This window comes from Stenella coeruleoalba (assembly GCF_951394435.1).
Source record: "Stenella coeruleoalba genome assembly, chromosome: 1".
NCBI lineage: Eukaryota > Metazoa > Chordata > Mammalia > Artiodactyla > Delphinidae > Stenella > Stenella coeruleoalba.
In genome coordinates this window covers 188,993,618-189,013,690 of record NC_137169.1, presented here as the reverse complement: position 1 = coordinate 189,013,690, position 20,073 = coordinate 188,993,618, and the positions used below count along the sequence as shown (strand labels likewise).

At 47.4% G+C, this 20,073-nt stretch overlaps 1 protein-coding gene across 1 annotated transcript in view; it reads left to right on the top strand.

Annotated features, from left to right (window-relative positions):
* Nucleotides 1–19,749, top strand: part of STYXL2 (serine/threonine/tyrosine interacting like 2) — a 33,216-nt gene extending 13,467 nt beyond the window's left edge. The window contains exons 2-5 of the mRNA XM_079931853.1: nucleotides 5,516–5,610; nucleotides 8,745–8,976; nucleotides 11,075–11,292; nucleotides 16,854–19,749. Of these exons, the coding sequence (XP_079787979.1) occupies nucleotides 5,516–5,610; nucleotides 8,745–8,976; nucleotides 11,075–11,292; nucleotides 16,854–19,672 (3,364 nt within the window). The 3' untranslated portion in view covers nucleotides 19,673–19,749. The remainder of the gene's footprint in view (nucleotides 1–5,515; nucleotides 5,611–8,744; nucleotides 8,977–11,074; nucleotides 11,293–16,853) is intronic.
* The last annotated feature ends 324 nt before the right edge of the window (nucleotides 19,750–20,073 follow it).

Sequence of the window (20,073 nt, the reverse complement as noted above, 5' to 3'; positions counted from 1 at the left end):
CAAAGGCTCACAGAAGGACAGAACCAGATGGGGACCCCAGGGGACACCATCTGCTGACTTCTGGCTCGGGTCTTTCTGTGCACCTGACAGGTGAGGACTTCTGTATCTCTCTTCAGTCTGTGCCTGTAACTTCCTCCAGGGGAGAGCCCTGGAGACCTGCAGAGGAACAAAGAAAACTGACCTCTGCGAGAAGTGAGGGGCCATGCCAGGAGGAAGCCCTTATCATCCCCATAGTTACATGAGAGTTCTTGGTTAATTACCCTTTCAGGGTTTTGTTTTGATTCCCCCTGCCAAACCTCATTTTTAAATGACCCTTAAGAAACAAAATAATTATTTTTATTAATGATAGTATAAATAATATTAATTATTAATAAATCAAAGAATAAAACTCCCTTAATAAATATTGTTGAAATGGAAGTGTGGCTCACATTTATATAAAATTTCAGGCTCTGACTCTAGTGTTATGAAATGTTGATATTTTAAAGCCGAGACTGCCCTGAATCCTGGGCCCAGAATATCCCCAGGGTCTGACACTATCCCGACACTATTGTCGGGACTTACATTCATATTGGTATTATTTTGTTGTTACCTCCCAATTGCAACAAATTGAGGTCTGTCACTGATTATTTACTAGGTTCTGTATTACTATCAGGGAGAAGAGTGCCTTAGCATTTGCTCAGAATTCACTTAGAATAGTGTTGCTGCTGTCATCTACTGCTGCGTAACAAGTTACCCCAAAACGTAATGACTTAAGACTATAATTTTATTTTGCTCCCCTTTTTATAGGTAGGAATTTGGACAGGACGAGGCAGCTTGTCTGTGTTTCACGTAGTGTCAGCTGGAGGGGCCCAAGGGGTGAAGGATGACACTCTAAGAGGCTCACCCGCATGGCTGACTGTTGGCTGGGAGCTTGGCAGGGAGTGTTGACCAACAGCCTTTCCAGCTTGGTGGCCTTGGGGTGGTTGGTGTCGTCTGACTTCTAATATGGCAGCTTAGGGCTTCCGAAGAGAGAGCACTGAGAGCCAGAAGCAGGGAGCTGCCCTTAAGGCTCAGGTTCAGACACTGGCTGTGTCACTCCCATCATATTCTGTTGTGTGAGAGCAGTCACAGAGACCACTCAGATTCAAGGGAAATGGACATAGACTACTATTCGAGGAGTGTCAAAGATGTGGGGCTACCATAAGAAAAAATTCCTAATTGCCAATATAGGCCTCCGAGACTGTATACATCTTTGCCTCAGAAGGGCAGAGAGTGAGCATGGACAGAACATAGCCAGGACCCTGGATTTGCTCCTGGGTTTGCTACCGGCAGCCCGGTAAGATGATGAGCCAGTAGCAAATACTTGATAAATACCGTTGTGTTGTAATTAGTGTACCTGCCACATTCCCTTAGATGTGGTACTGTACTGAGGACAAATTCAGTCAGTGAATCAGAAAATATCTATTAAGCAGACATTAAGCTAGGTTCTGGGAACCCAACAGCTCACAAAATACCCTAAAAGTCCTAAGACTATTTTGCCACAGATGTGGTTTAATGAGTCTAATAAAGAAGGTGTGGTCTCTGCCTCATAGAGGGTATAGTCTTGCATAGGAAACAGAATTTATCAAATTATTTCATAAACAAATGTAAAGTTACATCGAATAGAAGTGCCATAAAGGAAAGGTGTATGGGGCTTCCCTGGTGGCGCAGTGGTTGGGAGTCCGCCTGCCGATGCAGGGAACGCGGGTTCGTGTCCCGGTCCGGGAAGATCCCACATGCCGCGGAGCGGCTGGGCCCGTGAGCCATGGACGCTGATCCTGCGCGTCCGGAGCCTGTGCTCCGCAACGGGAGAGGCCACAGCAGTGAGAGGCCCGCGTACCACAAAAAAAAAAAAAAAGGAAAGGTGTATGGTGCAATGAGAGGTGGAGATCAGGGAAGACTTCCCTAAAGAAATGATGATTGAACTAAGTAAGATCTGAATGATCGGTGAGGCAGAGGAGGACTGACCATCCAGGCAGCGGAAATGGACTTCTGCAAAGTGCCTGGGCAAAAGGAAACTTGGTGGGGATGGGAAGCCGAAGAAGACCAGTATACTGGAAAGGAGCGAGCCCGAGGGAAGCCAGTGCAAGCTGAGCCTGGAGAGTAGAAAGGGGCCAGAGACTGCAGGGCCTTGGAGACCATCAAGTTTGATCCCCAAGGTGATATGTGGACACATTGCCTGGCACCTAGAATTCTGTCCACTCATCCAGCCATCTATCTGTTCATCCATATACCCATCTGTCCACTCACATTTCACTCAGTCATCAAAACCTGCCTGGTTACTCACCTTCCATATGCTGGAGGTACAGGGATAAATAAGACTACCTAAGCTGTACCTTTATAGAACTTGTGTACACCCCAACCAGGTGTTCTATTCTTTATTACCTTTACCAAGCAACCAGACCTCTAAAAAGCTCTCTAGTTTTAGTATCCAAGGATATTATCTCACAAACCTCACCCTTAATTCACCCTCACTCCCCGGTCATGCTTTTGAAAATGCATCTTCTGGTCACAAGGAGTACTTGGGCTAGATCGGGAATGATCTGACACAACTGCTCTTGGAAATCCCTCAGGAACTACCAATGATGATACAACATTGTGCTGACCTGCATGGGCAGGTCTAGCCACGTCCTGGTTAGAGTCATAGGCTACTCCTTTTTTCTGTCAAAGACATTTCTTTTTTCATAGCCTTGCTGGCTCTGATCACATCATTTTCCCTAGGGGGAAATCTGATGTGGATGTGGATGCCTACTACAAGGGAATTATTCTGCTAATCAATTCAACTAAACTTATCGAATTCCAAGTTAGCTCCATTCAGTTCAGCTGGACTCAACTCAACTCAACCCAATCCATCCATCCACCCATCTATGCTTCCAACAAGTATTCTTTAAGTACTTTTCTGTCAAAGTCTATGTCGGGCCTGGGGATCCAGCTGGGGTTTCTTCCACCAACCAACTCACCTCCCCTTTCCAATCGAAATGGTATCAGTGTACTGTGTGGAGAGAAGACTGGACTCAGACAGCACTGCTCTATTTTTACAACTTAGCCCTGCCACTTAATTACTGCCTCGGGCAATTTTGTTAACCTCTCTGAGCCACAGTTTCCTCACCTTAAAGCAGGAATAATAATACCTACTTTATGGGAGTTTTGTCAGGATTAAATTTATAAAAGGCACTCAAAAATGGTATCCAGGGATTTCCCTGGAGGTCCAGTGGTTAAGACTTTGCCTTCCAATGTAGGGGATGTGGGTTCGATCTGTAGTCGGGGCGCTAAGACCCCACATGCCTTGTGGCCAAAAAACCAGAACATAAAACAGAAGTAATATTGTAACAAATTCAATAAAGACTTTAAAAATGGTCCACATAAAAAAAAATCTTTTAAAAAAATGGTATCCTGGACTTCCCTGGTGGCACAGTGGTTAAGCATCCACCTGTCAATGCTGGGGACATGGATTTGAGCCCTGGTCCGGGAAGATCTCACATGCCGCAGAGCAGCTAAGCCCGTGAGCCACAACTACTGAAGCCCGTGCGCCTAGAGCCCGTGCTCTGCAACAAGAGAAGCCACCGCAATGAGAAGCCCGCGCACCACAACGAAGAGCAGCCTCTGCTCGCCGCAACTGGAGAAAGCCCGCGCGTGGCAACGAAGATCCAACGCAGCCAAAAATAAATAAAATAAATAAATTTATAAGAAAAAAAATGGTATCCATACCCAACACAGTGGAAGAACACAGACCAAGGAACATCCCTGGGAAATTTCTAAACACTGCAAACCAAAGAAGATCCTACAGGTTTCCACGGAGATAAAACAGGTCAATTACAAGGGTCAGGAAACACATTGACTTACGACTTTTAAAAGCAAAACGATAATGGACAAGTTTCTAGTTCTGGGTAAGATGGCAAACACACCCTCCACCTTGACTCTCGCATGGATTGCCCTTATAAAATCTGGACAGAAGGCTACAGCAGCTGTTTGAGGACTCTGAAAAGTAAATAGTTTCAGGCAGATTGGGGAAGAAAACCAGCATCCAAACTACTACCAAATCAGCAGTGTGTGTGTCATGTTTTCCTCTGGAATACACAATCTTGACTCAAGGCAATGGGACAATGATGGCAGCAATAGCGTGAGCTGCCTAAGAAATGAAATATTATTCAGCAATAAGAAGGAACAAATTATTATTGTATAATTTTATATTGTATTACTATAAAATATAAAATTATTATTTAATTTATTAAATAATAATCTATTTATAAAATTATTATAAATTTATAAAATTATGATTATATTTATAATTTTATATTTTATTATAAAATATAAGAATATTATTTAATTTATTAAATAATAATCTATTAATAAAATTATTATAAATTTATAAAATTATGATTATATTTATAATTTTATATTCTATTATTTTATAATTATGAAATATTATTCAGCAATAAGAACATGCAATAGAAGAGATGACTCTTAGATGCATTTTGCTAAGTGAAATAAGCCAGATCCAAAAGACTACTGTATTATTTCATTTATTTAACCTTCTGGAAAAGGCCATACTATAGGGAATGAAAACAGATCAGTGATTGCTAGGGGATGAGGTGCAGGGAAGTTTTGACTATAAAACAAATGGGGCATGATGGAATTGTTTGGAAAAAAAAAAGTATCCATTAAGTCCTCTCGCCTTTTTTTAATCCTCTCTGGACATAAAGGAAAGATTAAGCAAAAAAGACCCAAAGCTCACCACAACACCTGGAAAAGAGGAGAACCCACTGGGGAGGAGGGCACCCACCACTGTAGTATGGTCCTAACCCTTGGTTTTGCCCTTGATTCACCATGATCCTCAAAGATCCCTTTGGACACCTCTGCTGAATTCTTTCCGGGAAATTGACATTTACCTAAATTACTCTATTGTATCCCTGGGCTTAGGCTGATCCTGGGTTTCTTGTGTTCAAAATCAGGACTGTGCAGTTGAGTGCATCTTTATGTTTCCCTCGGTGCTGTGTCAGCCCTTCATCATCATCAGCCCATGCCCTTTAAGCAGGGAGAAGATACGGGACATGGAAGGAATGGTGGCAGCCTACCCAGTCCACCAATCCAGCAGGACCCTGCTGGAAGCCCAGTTAGGGACATCCTACAGTATTGATAACAGAGGAGCAGGGACAAGAAAAGAAAAGGTAGCAGCAGTACATCCAAGGGTAGGAACACACAAAGAAAGTGAAGCCACATCAGCATGAGTTCTCCCCAATGTCTTCCCTCCACAACCCAGGCTACCAGGTCATTAAACATCAAGGTTACAACTCTGGTCTAAAAATAACTAGGCAACTAAGCCATAGCATACCCAGTGCTCTGCATTCTTAGGTTCCCTAAACTTAGGAAGGCATTCCCTTTATCTCATTGTTTTCCACTCATGGCTATAATCGGACCTAGGTTTCTTATCTGAAAAGATTGCCTCCCATTCAGATGCTGCCCAGAGTCATCTCACGTGAATATCCTCCTCTTTTAGGTACTCAATGGTCTCAGATGCAGAAACAGAAAGCATTTTCATGGAGCCCATTCACCTCTCCTCAGCTGTTGCAGCTAAACAGATCATCAATGAAGGTGATGCCATCGGATGGGTGGGAGGAGGGAGAGTCCAAGGGTCATCTGGAGACTCTCGGAGGGGGGCCATTGGAAGGTGTCAATGTGCTTCTCACACGCTTCCCATCACATTAAGAGGAGCGGACCCAAAGAAGGCAGTTCCTCCAAGCCCTCCTCATCAACATTCATGGGACAGAGGTGGAAATTATTATGCCTCAGTGTGCACAGTTCTCTAGGCAACAGACTGGGAGGCAGCTCCAATCTGCCCCTGGGGCCCCTCATTCAGTTTTTCAGTTAACCTCAGGGGCCCTGCGATGGCTTATGCCAGAGATGCAGACCTGAGAGCCTAAGAAATGGCATCCAGAGAGTTCTGGTCAAAGGGGTGTCTAGATTTAAATCTGCATTTCCACTAGTGCTTAAAGATGGTTTTTAAACTGAAATATGAGTGGGGAGGAGGTAAGGAAAGGTGGGGTGGCAAAAGATGTTAATATTTACACAAAAATATTTAGAGCAGAAAACGTACTACATTTCATTCAAGGATACTCATTCCAATTGGATGGATTTTTTTTTTTCCTAATCAATTTTGGGCAAATAATCTTTCACAGTTTCGTTCCTCTCCTTTCTCCTCCTCCCTTTGCACTTGGTGTCTCTCTCACTCCGGATGGGTGGGGTGAGATAAGGCAGTCCTGTTAATTACACAGGGCCCACCTGGCCTTTGGGCTTAATCTGACATCCACAGCTGGTGGCCGTGATCACTTCCCTAGTGATGAGAACCAAACATGCTACTCTTCCATGTAGCCGCAGGTCTTGCTTAGTCCCTAGGCCCTTTGTGTCCCCACCAGGGTCCCTGAGGACATCTGGATCTCCTGAGCAGTGAGATATTTTACAGATGTTGCTTGTTGATCTGGGAACCCTAGGAGGCCCCATCTCCTCAAGTAACTACTTTTTTCTGTTTTCTTTTATCACCCTACCTGGGGTCACTGTTACCTTGCTCCAAGTCAGGCCAAGGTGTCTTGATCCCAGTCTAGTTCTTTCTAAATTGCTCCCAGCACCACCCTAACTCTGGAAGTTCTTTTTCCCTCCTGTGTGTTGGGAATTTCCCTAACCTTCCATCTTGCAACACCTTTGCGTTGTGCTTCACTCTCTGGACAACTCTCCAGGCTTTGGCTCCTGATAAGTAAAAGTCCAGGTTTAGCGGTTGTGAGAAAACCATGTCCTCTCTCTGAAAGCTTCACTTTCAGGTCTATGGGATGCTAGGGACTTTCAGCATTTATACTGTGACCTGAAGCTGAGCAATGCCCTTTTGTTTAACCCTAAGCCTTTCTAGGCATTAAGCCTAAGTTTCATTAGTCCGAGTGGCTGAAGGATGGTGGGGGAAGAAAAAAAGAATAAATTACAGAAAAAAGGAAAATGTACCAAGTGATACTTCAAAACATTGCCCTACTCAGTAGTGATTAGAGGGGTAACAATGGATGTCGAAGAACCCTCCAATTTCAGGAAAGTCTGCATACGCCACACATCTGACAGAGTGCAAAGGAGAAATGTCTGGGCTTTACTCTGTTCTGAAGAAGCCTCAGCGAATAGAAATAAATGGCAGGGATTGATGCGGCTGAAGCGTGGAGCAGAGACCTAGGGAAAGTAGGAGCTCCCAGTGGGGATAAGGGGCTGGGACATTTGTTTTTCAATTGGAAGGGGAAGAAATCAAAACAATAACCTGCTATATAAATAGCCGAGGAAGACATTGCTGTATATTTTAATGAGGGAGTGGGGAGGTTTTTTTTTTTTTTTTTCCATGTAGTAGAGGAAAGATATCTAAGTAGGGGAGGGAAAGAGAGGGGTTTTTACATTTGCCATGTAAGACCCCAGGAGAGCCAAGAGTGGTGGAGAAAATAGGAACGCTTCATCTATTTTTAAGCAAAATAGAGCACTGGGATTGCAGAGGTTTTCTTCTTCCTGCTTTTGAAACGGATATCAAAGAACATTTAGAGCTGAAACCTGGGCAGGGATGTGGGTGCACATCAGGTGGTTTAGACGAGGGTGGAGAGGAGAGGGAAGCTTTAGGGAAATGAAGTTGCCAGCCCTGGGCAGAACCCAGGACTCCTGGATCCGCAGACTTGAGCAGCACGGCTTACAGACACCTGCTCATTCTGTGAAGGGCGGGGCCCTGTCTATTGCCAAACGTGGCTGCACTCTTCACCCACGAGGGAAGGAGGTGATGCCAGCAAGAGGGTATGGCCAGCACAGAGGACACTCCTTTCCTACTTACCTTCTTTTCCCCTCTCTCTACTCAGTATTTTGGGGCTACAAAGTGAAAGGAAAGGTTTTGCTCTCTTGTATACCTTCTTAGAGAAAGGAAAGATCTTACCTTCCTCCAAATTTGATAATTTGGGAGCAAATACATTAGGAGGAGAAGGTAAAGTTTCACTCGACAGGCAGGTGAATAGAATTTGAATTCATTCGAAATTTGAGCTTTTCTGGGCTGTTGTCAGAAAGGCCCCGAGTGATGTTTTGTGACTGGCATCAGAGCTCCTAGGAGACTTTTGCCACCTGTCAGAGAGCTGGGAGGCTGAGGACCACAGGCGCCCACACTTTAGTGGGGGAAACAGACAATAAATTAAATAAATAAATTAAAGGTGTATTACAAGGTGACCTAGCATAAGTGACTGCTGAAAGTTTCACTTTTCCCAGAGTTATTTGCCTTCCATGTGTAAAGGAGTCAAACTAATAGAATGAATTGTTACTAAGGAATGCCATGTATTCATTTGGGAAATGCTTCGAAGCATCTAATTTGTGTGGGTCACTGTGGGATTTACAAGTATAAATTGGGCATACACCAGCTACTTAAGGACCTCGGTCTAAGAAATTATCAGCCAGCTTTAGAGAAATATGGGAGGAAATGAGGGAAACTGATGTCCCTTCTCCCACTCCAGTACACCTATGCTGCTAACCCTGACCACAAGTGTCCAGGCCAATGCAGGCTCCTCCTGGGTCCCCATTAAGTCCTTCCTGGCAGATCAGATCCTGCTGGATCTGAAATGAATTCAGCCCATATGCAGAGTCCTGGCCGCAAATGGGCCAAGAGTGGGTTCTCCCAAGGAGCAGGGAAGGCCCTGGTGTTCCTCCTCTTTGATGAGAATGCTTCCTTGTCCTCCTAGAACTCAAGCCGCGGGGGGTCAAAGCTGAGACAAAGGGTCCAGGCATGCTGGAGTCTGCCGAGCAGCTGCTTGTGGAGGACCTGTACAACCGTGTCAGGGAAAAGATGGATGACACCAGCCTGTACAACACTCCCTGCATCCTGGACCTACAGCGGGCCTTGGCCCAAGACCGCCAAGAGGCTCCCTGGAATGAGGTGGATGAGGTCTGGCCCAACGTCTTTATAGCCGAGAAGTGAGTCTGATGTCTGGGGGGGACCATGATCCTTTGTCCTACCACTCTGGGTAGTGCCTGAGATGAAGGTCCCCCAACTTTGACCAAAGGCTCAATAGCTCCCTCCAGCAAATTGATGCTGCCTGACTACTTTCCCAGCCCTGAACTTGGAGAATGGCCCCACCCACCCACCTGCACACGGAGATCCCCGGGCAAAAATGCTGGCATGATTGCTTATCCTCCAACCTTCTGCCAGGGCTCACTATCATAGCCTGGCCCCTCCAGGTGGCTTTTCTGGGCCTCCCTTCCTGCCCAGAGCCTTGCCAACACACGCCTCCCTATCACCATCATCCCATGACATCCATAACAACCACATAATGGGACATTTGGAGCCATTGACAATATTGATTTTATATATATTTACCAACTTATGAAAGTGTCCACAATATATTGAGAGGATAAAGAGGTTATAAAACAAATACATATAATATGATGCTAACTGAGTAATATATATACTATGTGTGTATGTCTGTGTGTGTATGTGCTTTTTACATAGACAACAAATTGGAAACAAATGTGATAAAAAGTTTATAGTACTTCTCTCTAGGAGGTGGTTCTGTAAGTGATTTCCATTTTCTTCTTTAGGTTTCTTTTGAATTGTACAGATTTCCTACAGTAAACATGTGTTATTTTTATAATAAGAAAAAAATGTTATTCTTCAAAAGTTTATCAGTGGTTTCCAGAACAAAACCCAAAACAGCTCACTCACATCCTGGTGCTTTTGTTGTGGTCTTGCCAGTGCATAATTGGTAGCAATAGGCTGGTTTGTGAAATTCGTTTTGCTGATCTATCGGCTACTTAATAAGATCTTTTCCCAGTGTAATTACCCATATACCTAGATGCAAGGGAGGGAATCTGGGGTCCCCAGGGAAGGCAGTAGGGAAAATAGCTTTGGACATTGGGTCTTGTACTCCACTGTGGTGTAATTGGTTGCCCGGGACCTGATTCCCAGAGCTGAGCACCAAGTCCTGAGTGATCCCTAATTAGCTCTGTAGATGCAGAAACATTCACATTGTGATCAACAGGGACCCTGGGCATCTCCAGATATCACCAGCTAAAGGCTTCTGCTACTTATTGGGCAACTGTCATCAGGGCCTCTTTAAACTAAGCTCTATTTATTCCACTGCAGTAAAAAGAGCTCTGGGGGCTTCCCTGGTGGCGCAGTGGTTGAGAGTCCGCCTGCCGATGCAGGGGACGCGGGTTCGAGCCCCGGTCCAGGAAGATCCCACATGCTGCTGAGCGGCTGGGCCCGTGAGCCATGGCCGCTGAGCCTGTGCGTCCGGAGCCTGTGCTCCACAATGGGAGAGGCCACAACAGTGAGAGGCCCGCGTACCAAAAAAAAAAAAAAAAAAAAAAAGCTCTGAACTAGAAACCCTGAACCCCAGTTCTTATTCAGAGTCTTTTTCTTTGAACAAGTCATAAAAGCTATCTGATTCATTTTTACAATCTTCAAATGGGAAGGGGATATATGGATACATATAGCTGATTCACTTCACTGTACAGCAGAAACTAACACAACATTGTTAAGCGACTATACCCCAATTTATAAAAATGGGGGGGAATAAGAATACCTATAAAACAAAAAGAATAGTTGTGCTGTCTACCTCTTAAGTTTATTATTAGGATAAAATAAACTAATGCATATGAAAGCACTTTGAAAAATATAGCATGCCATATCAGTGTGAAGCACACATTTTATTATTATTTTTGCCTGCCACTTCTGTGTCTTGATAACTGTGCATCCCAAAGGCATGGAATTTTAGCCTAGAGGTCTCTGGGCCAATCAAAGCTTTCCTTACACATCAGTCTTGTTCTCTTCTTTCTCCTGTCCTCCCTTGCCCAGCTCCCCGTCCCTTCTCTCTCTCGCCACAGCTAAGTCACCGGTCCCTTTTTAAAATAATATTTCCAGTGAGCCCCAGACACATGGGTGAGCAGAGAAGGAGGTATTCACCCAGCTGTGGCCCTCCTGACCTGGCTGAAGCAGGCTTCCAATCTCAGTGGTAAGGCACCTTTCTAGTTCTGACTCTGGCAAAAAATGCCTCTGCCTCTTTCCGTTCAGGAGCGTGGCTGTGAACAAGGGGAGGCTGAAGAGGCTGGGAATCACCCACATCCTGAATGCTGCTCATGGCACCGGCGTCTACACTGGGCCTGAATTCTACACTGGCCTGGAGATCCAGTACCTGGGTGTGGAGGTCGATGACTTCCCTGAGGTGAACATCTCGCAGCATTTCCGGAAGGCAGCCGAGTTCCTGGATGAAGCCCTGCTGACCTATAGAGGTGAGGCGGTCTGTCTGCTCCAGGCTGCTGGAATTCCACAGGGGGAGGAAGGACAAAAGGAATGTTATGAAAACCTCCAGGTTATCTGCTGTCTGGAGGTCATCTGTCTTGAGACAGTTGTTGTCTCATTCTAGGACAAGGGGAAAGGAATGGACCATCATTCATCCAATAAGTAATTATTAAGGGCCCAACATGTGCCAGGTGCTATTCTAGGCATTGTGGTGAAAGATACAGATAAAGCTTCTGGCCTTTGATACTTACATTGTAGTGAAGGCAGAAAAAATTAGAAAGAAAAGAGAAAGAAAAAGAAAAATGTCAGATACTGATCAGCGTGAGGCAGAGATGAGAACTGGAATGATATGTTGGAGTGTCTGGCTAGCTCCCTCAGGTAGATAGCTAGCGGGAAGCAGCCGCATAGCACAGGGAGATCAGCTCGGGGCTTTGTGACCGCCTGGAGGGGTGGGATAGGGAGGCTGGGAGGGAGGGAGATGCAAGAGGGAGGAGATATGGGAACATATGCATATGTATAACTGATTCACTTTGTTATACAGCAGAAACTAACACACCATTGTAAAGCAATTATACTCCAATAAAGATGTAAATAAATAAATAAATAAACAGAAGAAAAAAAAAAGAGTGGTTGAGAAGGCCTCTCGGGAGAAGGGGGCATTTACGCTGAGTGATAAGAACGAACTAGCCATGGAAAAATTGGAAGAAGAACATTCCTGGCCAAGGGACGTGCCAGTGCAAAATTCCTAAGGTGGAATAAGCTTGGTGTATTCAGGAATCACAAGGCGAGTGTGGGTTAGCCTGGTAGATAAGGGTGGCAGGGGTCCATCGTGCAGGAAGTTGAGGACCAAGGTAAGGGAGTTGAAAGGCACCTTGATCTGATCTGCATTATGGAAAACTCACTCCCTGGGCTTTGAAGACAAGACCGGGTGGGAGGGGAGGGGAGAGTGGGAGTGAGGAGAGTAGTGCTGAGGCTGTCACTGTAGTCTAAGTGGGATGATAGGAGACTATCTAGAGAGTTGATGGGACATCCATCTCAATGAGGATCTCAATGAGGAGAGGCTGAAACCAATGCAGTGAGAGCGGGTGGGAGTTCAGGATCTGTTGCCCAAAAACCCATGCTTCAGTCCAGGATTTCCTATGTTCTCTCTATACAAGGAACCGCCGTTTCCTTAACCATAGAGCAAATAGATCTAATTTTCCTAAAATTGCTGTGAGGATTAAAATTGTAGAAATGCATATAAGGGCTTACTTCGCATAGAACTGGGCAAATAATAAATGTTTAAAAAGTTACAGGGCTTCCCTGGTGGCACAGTGGTTGAGAGTCCGCCTGCCGATGCAGGGGACACGGGTTCGTGCCGGTCCGGGAAGATCCCACATGGCGCGGAGCGACTGGGTCCGTGAGCCATGGCCGCTGAGCCTGCGCGTCCGGAGCCTGTGCTCCGCAACGGGAGAGGCCACAACAGTGAGAGGCCCGCGTACCACAAAAAAAAAGTTACAGCCATTACTATAATGAATGTTATTAACTATTCCTGGGAAGGACATTTCCTATCATCACCAATGGCCAGGAAGGGTAATTTTTAATGGATACATATATAGAGAGAGAGAGAGAGAGAGAAAAAAAAAGAGGGAGAGAGAGAGACAGAGAGGGGAAATATTTTTATAGATGTATACATTTTTATTAAATTATAATTTATAAATGTTATGTATATAATAATTATATCTATATAAAATGATTTTCTCCCCTTTTCAATGCTTAAAAAACCTACTTTTAAGAACGTATTTCTTCTGACAAAAGTGGACTTGGGCGTGTCTGCCAAGGGTCTGCGGGAGACGGGATTTCTTCCGCTGCTTTGCCGGGTGCTGACGGCCACTTCTCGGCCGAACGAGGGAAGCCATAGCCGCGGCAACCGGCCGGCGGGGCTCGAGCAGCATCCCGGGCGAGTGAGGCGGCTCGCAGAGCCGAAACGCATCCCCAGAAGCGGGTGAAGCTGCCCGGAGGGTGGCGGCGTGGCAGGGAGGCGGCGGGCTGGGCGTCCAAGAGCTGCGAGGCCGGAGCAGGCAAGTGTCCTGTCTCGGGGAGAGGGAGACGGCAGCACTCCCTGCAGGGCAGGGTCTCCCCGCGACCCAAAGCGGTGCCGCAGGGCCTGCGGGCGAGCGCAGCAGCTCTGCCGGGTCGATCGGGTGGTCCTCATCACCTGCCCGGCCGGTGCGTTCAGCAGACCATCTCCTCTTCCCTTGCTGCTATCAGCTGCCTTCAGGCTCACCCTCCCTAGTCTCCGCACCCCTGCGAGGCAGGGAAAGGACGGCATATACTTTACAGTGGTTGTAGCCTTTGTGGGCACTTCCTACCCCGGGGCAGACAGCTGTCACCATCTCTGGAATTAATCTCCTGAGCCTTAGTTTCTGTGGTTTTTCTCCACTCTAGGACGCTTCCGAGTCAGTTCTTAACAAGGAGGAAGGCAAAACATACCCCTGGCTCTGAGCATTTTACATAATAATCACAATGACCCCTTGAGAAGGTATTTACATTTTGCAAATTGGGAAATCCCGCTCATCAGGTTAAGTGATGGCCACCATGAAATAATTAAGATTCCTTTGATCGCCAGTAAGTATAAAGCATCTGAAACTACTTAACAAAATGCAACAAAAGCATTAATTACAGCAATACAAGGAGAAATCCAAAGACAGGAAGGTGGCCCCAGGATGGTCTGGAACAAGGACTGGACAGCCTCAGGACTCTTGGTTCCATCACTGCTTTCTACCTCAGAGAGCATGGCCCACCACAGGCCTGACAATAACTGCTAACTTCCTGCCTCAGTTCCATTTCCACGTTCCCTGGAGAGAAAATTTGTGTGTCAGATTCTGGTCCTTTGTCTACCCTAAATTCTACCCACAGTGGCAAGGGGGGTGGCTTCTGGGCAAGTACTTCTCATTTTCCCGGGGTGCAGAGAGGGGGAAAGTTCTGAGGAAAAGCAGAATTATGAATTGGGAGGATACAAAACAAATGCCTGTCATATAAAGGCATACTGAGAGTGTGAGAGAACTGGAACCCGGCCTTACTCAAGTCCAGGGCTCTCTCCACTAGCTGTACTCTTCAAATCTTTAAGCACAGACCACCACCCCCACGTCCCCCCCGCCATCAGCCCTGCTGCTAATCAAGATGGCAACTGCAAATTAGAAAAAAGACCACCTTCCTCAAGCCATTTTACTGCTGGGGAGTTTTCATCATAACCAAACAAATCAACTTTGACTTCAAAGTTAAAGGCGTCCCCTCGAGTTGTGTCAAGCATATAAGCTATACATTAGGGTGGCCTCGTGCCTAACAGAGAAAATAAAAAAATCCTTTCGTTGCTCTGGGTGCATTGGGGGGGGGGGGGGGGCCCAAGTCTGACCCACCCAGCTCTCCCCTGTCCCTCAGGCTGCCCCTGACATTCTTCAGAGGAATCCCAGGTGTAAGGAACATAGCACGGAAAAGCATGGCACCCCAACCTGGCCTCCACCAGACTGAGTCTAATTGTATTTAATGCCCTTATGAGGAAGCCTAGCTGCCTGTGTCCTGAAGTGTCCTGAAGTGAGCTGGCCTAGTAACCACCTCCAGAAGAAGTGAATGAGACCTTGGTACTAATTGTAGTAAATTGTGACCTGGTCAGCCAGTTAAAAGGGGATCCTTGCTGAGGGACAGCTGAGCCCTGAGCTGGAGGAGGGAGGGGATAAGACATTGAATCTGTAGATGCTCTTTTAGTGGCTTTGATTCTGCTTGCTTACCTCCCCCTAGTGGCTGCTGGCCCTTGGCATTAAGGCCTTTCAGCATTATTGGACCTCAGGGCCCTCAAGTCTTGCCTTGGTCTCTGGCCTTCTATGTGACAAAGACATGGTCTTAACTGGTACTAAGATATAATAATAGAAGTCACCCCCAGCCCATATTGTAAAATAGGACTCTTAACTGATTTAACAAATATCCCCGAAGACTGTTGACAAATAGATTGATGACAGCCTGGAGGGAGATCTCTAGCGGTCCCAGTGTGCATTTTAAACAGTCATAGAATGAAGGCATGTTTGTCATGTTTATGAAGGATGCAAAGCAGAGGGGGAGGCTGGGGAATAACTGATCTATTGAATGGTAGAATTGAGACTGGCAAAAGCTTCTGTTAGCCTATAAGAACAGGCTATAACTACCAAAAACATCAATAGGAATTTGTAGAGTTATCTTTATGTTTTAAGAATGCTGCAAGATAAGAGAGACATGGCTTGACAGCAGTTTTTTTAGAAGGCTTTATAGGTTTCAATTGATAAAAAAGATAATTTGAGTTCACTGTGTGATATATCCACCCACATTGCAAGCTCAGATGGCATCAGTGAAGACCCAGTGCCCAGAAAAAGAGTGGCGAGGGGCCCACTCTACTCTGTATGGGTCAGTCCAAACCTGAAATATCTTGCTCCATACTGACACAACTTCCTTAGGAATAAAACTGATAAATTCAAGTTTGACCTAAAGAGAGTGGCAAGTATAGTAATGGAACATGAAAAAATGTTTGACTAATGATTGAAAGACCTAGAATAGCGAGGAAAAGAAAAAAGAAAAAAAAAAAAAACTCTAGTGAAGAATATGATCGTGATTTTCTTAAAGATTTTTGTATTGAGATTCCCTGGTGGCGCAGCGGTTGAGAGTCCACCTGCCGATGCAGGGGACACGGGTTCGTGCCCTGGTCTGGGAGGATCCCACATGCCGTGGAGCGGCTGGGCCCGTGAGCCATGGCCACTGAGCCTGCGCGTCCGGAGCCTGTGCTCCGCAATGGGAGAGGCCACAGCAGTGAGAGGCCCGCGTACCGCAAAAAAAAAAAAAAAAGATTTTTGTATTAAAGATCTGATTCATACAGATATATTTATTATTTACCTTTGTATGTCAAAGCAGGAACACTGGGTACCTGTTACAGAAAGTTATCCTTTGCCCTAACATGTGAAAGAATTTTCAAAAAATTAGAATGACATAAATATGGAATGAGAGGGGTGTGTGTGTCTGTCTTTCTGTCTATCTGTCTAAGATACTGAGCTCTCTGTCACTGGAAGCATCTGGCAGAGTCTGGATGATGGATTATCCAGCATCCAGGAAGTTGTAAAAGGGATTCTCGAGGGACTTGTGGTCCTTTCCAACACTGAGATTCTACTTCTCTGTGATTCATTCATCCTAGGCTCATTCCTTTTCTTCTCTATTCTTTTATTTTTCCTCCTTCTGATGCTCAGTCTGGTGGAGAGAAAGTGCACTCCAGTGTTTCAAAAATGGGGACAGTGGTTAGTTCCTTTTTTCCCCACCCACTCCCCACTCCCTGCTGTGTTCAGAAAATGCGGAATATGTTTCCTCAAGCACAGGGCAGTGTCAGTGCTCTGTGTGACATCTGTAATATGGGGACAATGATTCTTGTGCCTCATGGGACTTAAGCATGGATGAATATGAGATGCCAAGGAAACATATTAAATCCAGCACATCAAAACAGCTCTTAAAAAAAAATACAAGTGCCGTTACATCGCTATCTCTTGTGTTTTCTTCTCAGGGAAAGTCCTGGTCAGCAGTGAAATGGGCATCAGCCGCTCAGCAGTGCTGGTGGTCGCCTACCTGATGATCTTCCACAATATGACCATCCTGGAGGCCTTGATGACTGTGCGCAAAAAGCGGGCCATCTACCCCAACGACGGCTTCCTGAAGCAGCTCCGGGAGCTCAACGAGAAGCTGATGGAGGAGAGAGAAGAGGACTTCGGCAGGGAGGGTGGAGAAGAGGAGGCGGAGGAGGGCGAGGACGCAGGGAGCACGGTTGGGGCCAGAGTGCACGCCCTCACCGTGGAAGAGGAGGATGACGCCACCAGTCACCTGAGTAGCTCCTCCTTGGGGGAGGCCAGCCGAGCCTCCAAGCCCCTCACCCTCATCGATGAAGAAGAGGAGGAGAAACTCTACGAGGCGTGGAAGAAGGGGCAGGGTCTCCCCACAGGCAAGGTCCCCCAGGGCGGGGACGACAGGCGCTCAGCCTCCTCCGGCCAGAGTGAGCAGGAGCCCGAGAATGAGGATGTGGAGAGAATCGTCAGGGAGTGGCAGAGCCGAAATGAGAGGTACCAGGCAGAGGGGCACCGGAAGTGGAGTAGGGAGGAGGAAGAGGAGGAGGAGGGTGACGACGGCTCCTTTGTGAGCAGAAGACGGAGGCACGCGATGAGTGAGAGCAGCACCTCCGACAGTGTGAGCAGCCACGACATCCGGGTCCTGAAGCAGCAGCTGGAGATGAGCCTGAACCGAGGCGGGAGACGCCGCTCTGACTCGGTGTCCACGGAGAGCACCTGGGACACGTGGAACCAGAGGCTACTGGAGATTGAGAAGGAGGCTTCGCGGAGGTACCACTCCAGGAGCAAGAGAGAGGAAGGAGACGCCAGCCCGGAGGTGGGGAGCGGGGCGCTGGAGGATGACGAGGAGAGTGTGTCCTCTGAGGCCAGCTCCTTCTATAACTTCTGCCACAGGAACAAGGACAAGCTCACTGCCCTGGAAAGGTGGAAGATCAAGAGAATCCAATTTGGATTTCACAAGAAAGACTCGGAGGCAGGAGACGGCAGCAGTGAGCAACGTGCAGAGGAGGCCGAGGGGGAGAAGAAGAACCTCTCTGACGTCAACCTATCCGCCTACCAGGCCTGGAAGCTGAAGCACCAGAAGGTGGGCAGTGAGAACAAGGAGGAGGTGCTGGAGCTCAGCAAGGGAGAAGACTCGGCCTTGGCCAAGAAGAGGCAACGGAGGCTGGAGCTGCTGGAGAGGAGCAGGCAGACACTGGAGGAGAGCCAGTCCATGGGAAGCTGGGAGGCAGATAGCTCGGCTGCCAGCGGAAGCATCCCCCTGTCTGCATTCTGGTCCGCAGCCCCCTCAGTCAGTGCTGGTGGAGACACAGGGTCGGTGCTCAGTGCCCAAAGCCACAGCTCCCATCCCTGTCAGGCCCTAAGCAATGCAGGGGGATGCTCGGCCTCCGCCTCCACCACACCTCTACCTAACCTGCCAGTGGGGCCCGGAGACACCATTTCCATTGCCAGCATTCAGAACTGGATTGTCAACGTAGTCAGCGAAACTCTCACCCAGAAGCAAAATGAAGGGCTGCTGTTGTCCCGCTCACCATCTGTTGCAAGCATGAAGGTGGCACCAGCAGCCAGCTGCCTGGGGGATGACCAAGTCTCCATGCTTAGTGGCCAGAGCAACTCCTCCCTGGGCGGCTGCCTGCTCCCTCAAAGCCAGGCAAGACCCAGCTCCGACACGCAGTCCATGCTGTCCACCCACATCACACGGAGCTCAAGAGCTGAAGGTACTGGGAGCAAAGTGAGGGGGACCAGCAAGCCCATCTGTAGCCTCTTTGCTGACAGTGTTGACCTAAAGGAGCTTGGCCGGAAGGAGAAGGAGATGCAAACAGAGCTGAGGGAGAAGATGTCTGAGTACAAAATGGAGAAGCTGGCCTCTGACAACAAACGCAGCTCTCTTTTCAAGAAGAAGAAGGTCAAGGAAGATGAGGATGATGACGTGGGTGATAGGGATGAGGACACTGACAGTGCCATAGGGAGCTTCCGGTATTCTTCCCGCAGTGATTCCCAGAAACCCGAAACAGACACCTCCTCCTCCCTGGCTGTCTCTGATAGTTATGGAAGTGGCAGCAGAGCTGGAAAAGAGATGGAGAGCAGTATTAATAAGTGGCTCAGTGGCCTCAGGACAGAGGAAAAGTCTCCTCCCCAAAGTGATTGGTCTGGAACCTCCAGGGGGAAGTGCACCAGATCTTCCCTGCTCCGGGAGACGGAGTCTAAGTCCTCCAGTTACAAGTTCTCCAAATCCCGGTCAGAGGAGCAAGACACCTCCTCCTACCATGAGGCCAATGGCAACTCCGTAAGAAGCACTTCACGGTTCTCTGCTTCCTCCACCAGGGAGGGCAGAGAGATGCACACGTTCTCCAGGTCCATGTTCAGTGAGACCTCAAGCTCCCGAGAGGAAAGCCCAGAGCCCTACTTTTTCCGCCGGACCCCTGAGCCCTCTGAAGGGGATGAGTCCCCAGAACCACGGCGTCCGAATTGGGCCAGACCCAGGGACTGGGAAGATGTGGAAGAGTCATCCAAGTCAGATTTTTCTGAATTTGGAGCCAAGAGGAAATTCACCCAGAGCTTCATGAGGTCTGAAGAGGAGGGAGAGAAGGAGAGGACGGAAAAGAGAGAGGAAGGGAGGTTTGCTTCAGGGCGGCGGTCCCAGTATCGGAGAAGCACTGACAGGGAGGAGGAGGAAGAAATGGACGATGAAGCCATCATTGCTGCCTGGAGACGCCGGCAAGAAGAAACCAGGACTAAGCTGCAGAGAAGGAGGGAGGATTAAGCTGGGCAAAGTGGATCTGGGAGAGACTGAGAACACAGGGAGAGGCCATACGGCTTAGCACAGGGCTCAGGGCATACATTGCCACAGCCCATCAAGGGACAAGGTTGTGGAGAGGATCATATGGAGGGGCAGAAGTGAAATGAGAGGTACCAGGCAGAAGGGCACTGGATGTGGTGTAGGGAGGAAGCAGAAAAGGAGGAGAAGAGACATAAATGTAAGGTCCAAATGAGGGACAAGCTGACACCATTTCTGTTGCCCACTGTCCTCTAAGCTTTGGTGCTTTACTTATATATTTGATTTTGTTCATCACAGACTAGAAAGATGAGCTTGCAAAGGCACTGTAGTTTGTTGGAGACTCCAGCTTACATCCAGGGAGGCTGTGAATACACAACATGGTTCTA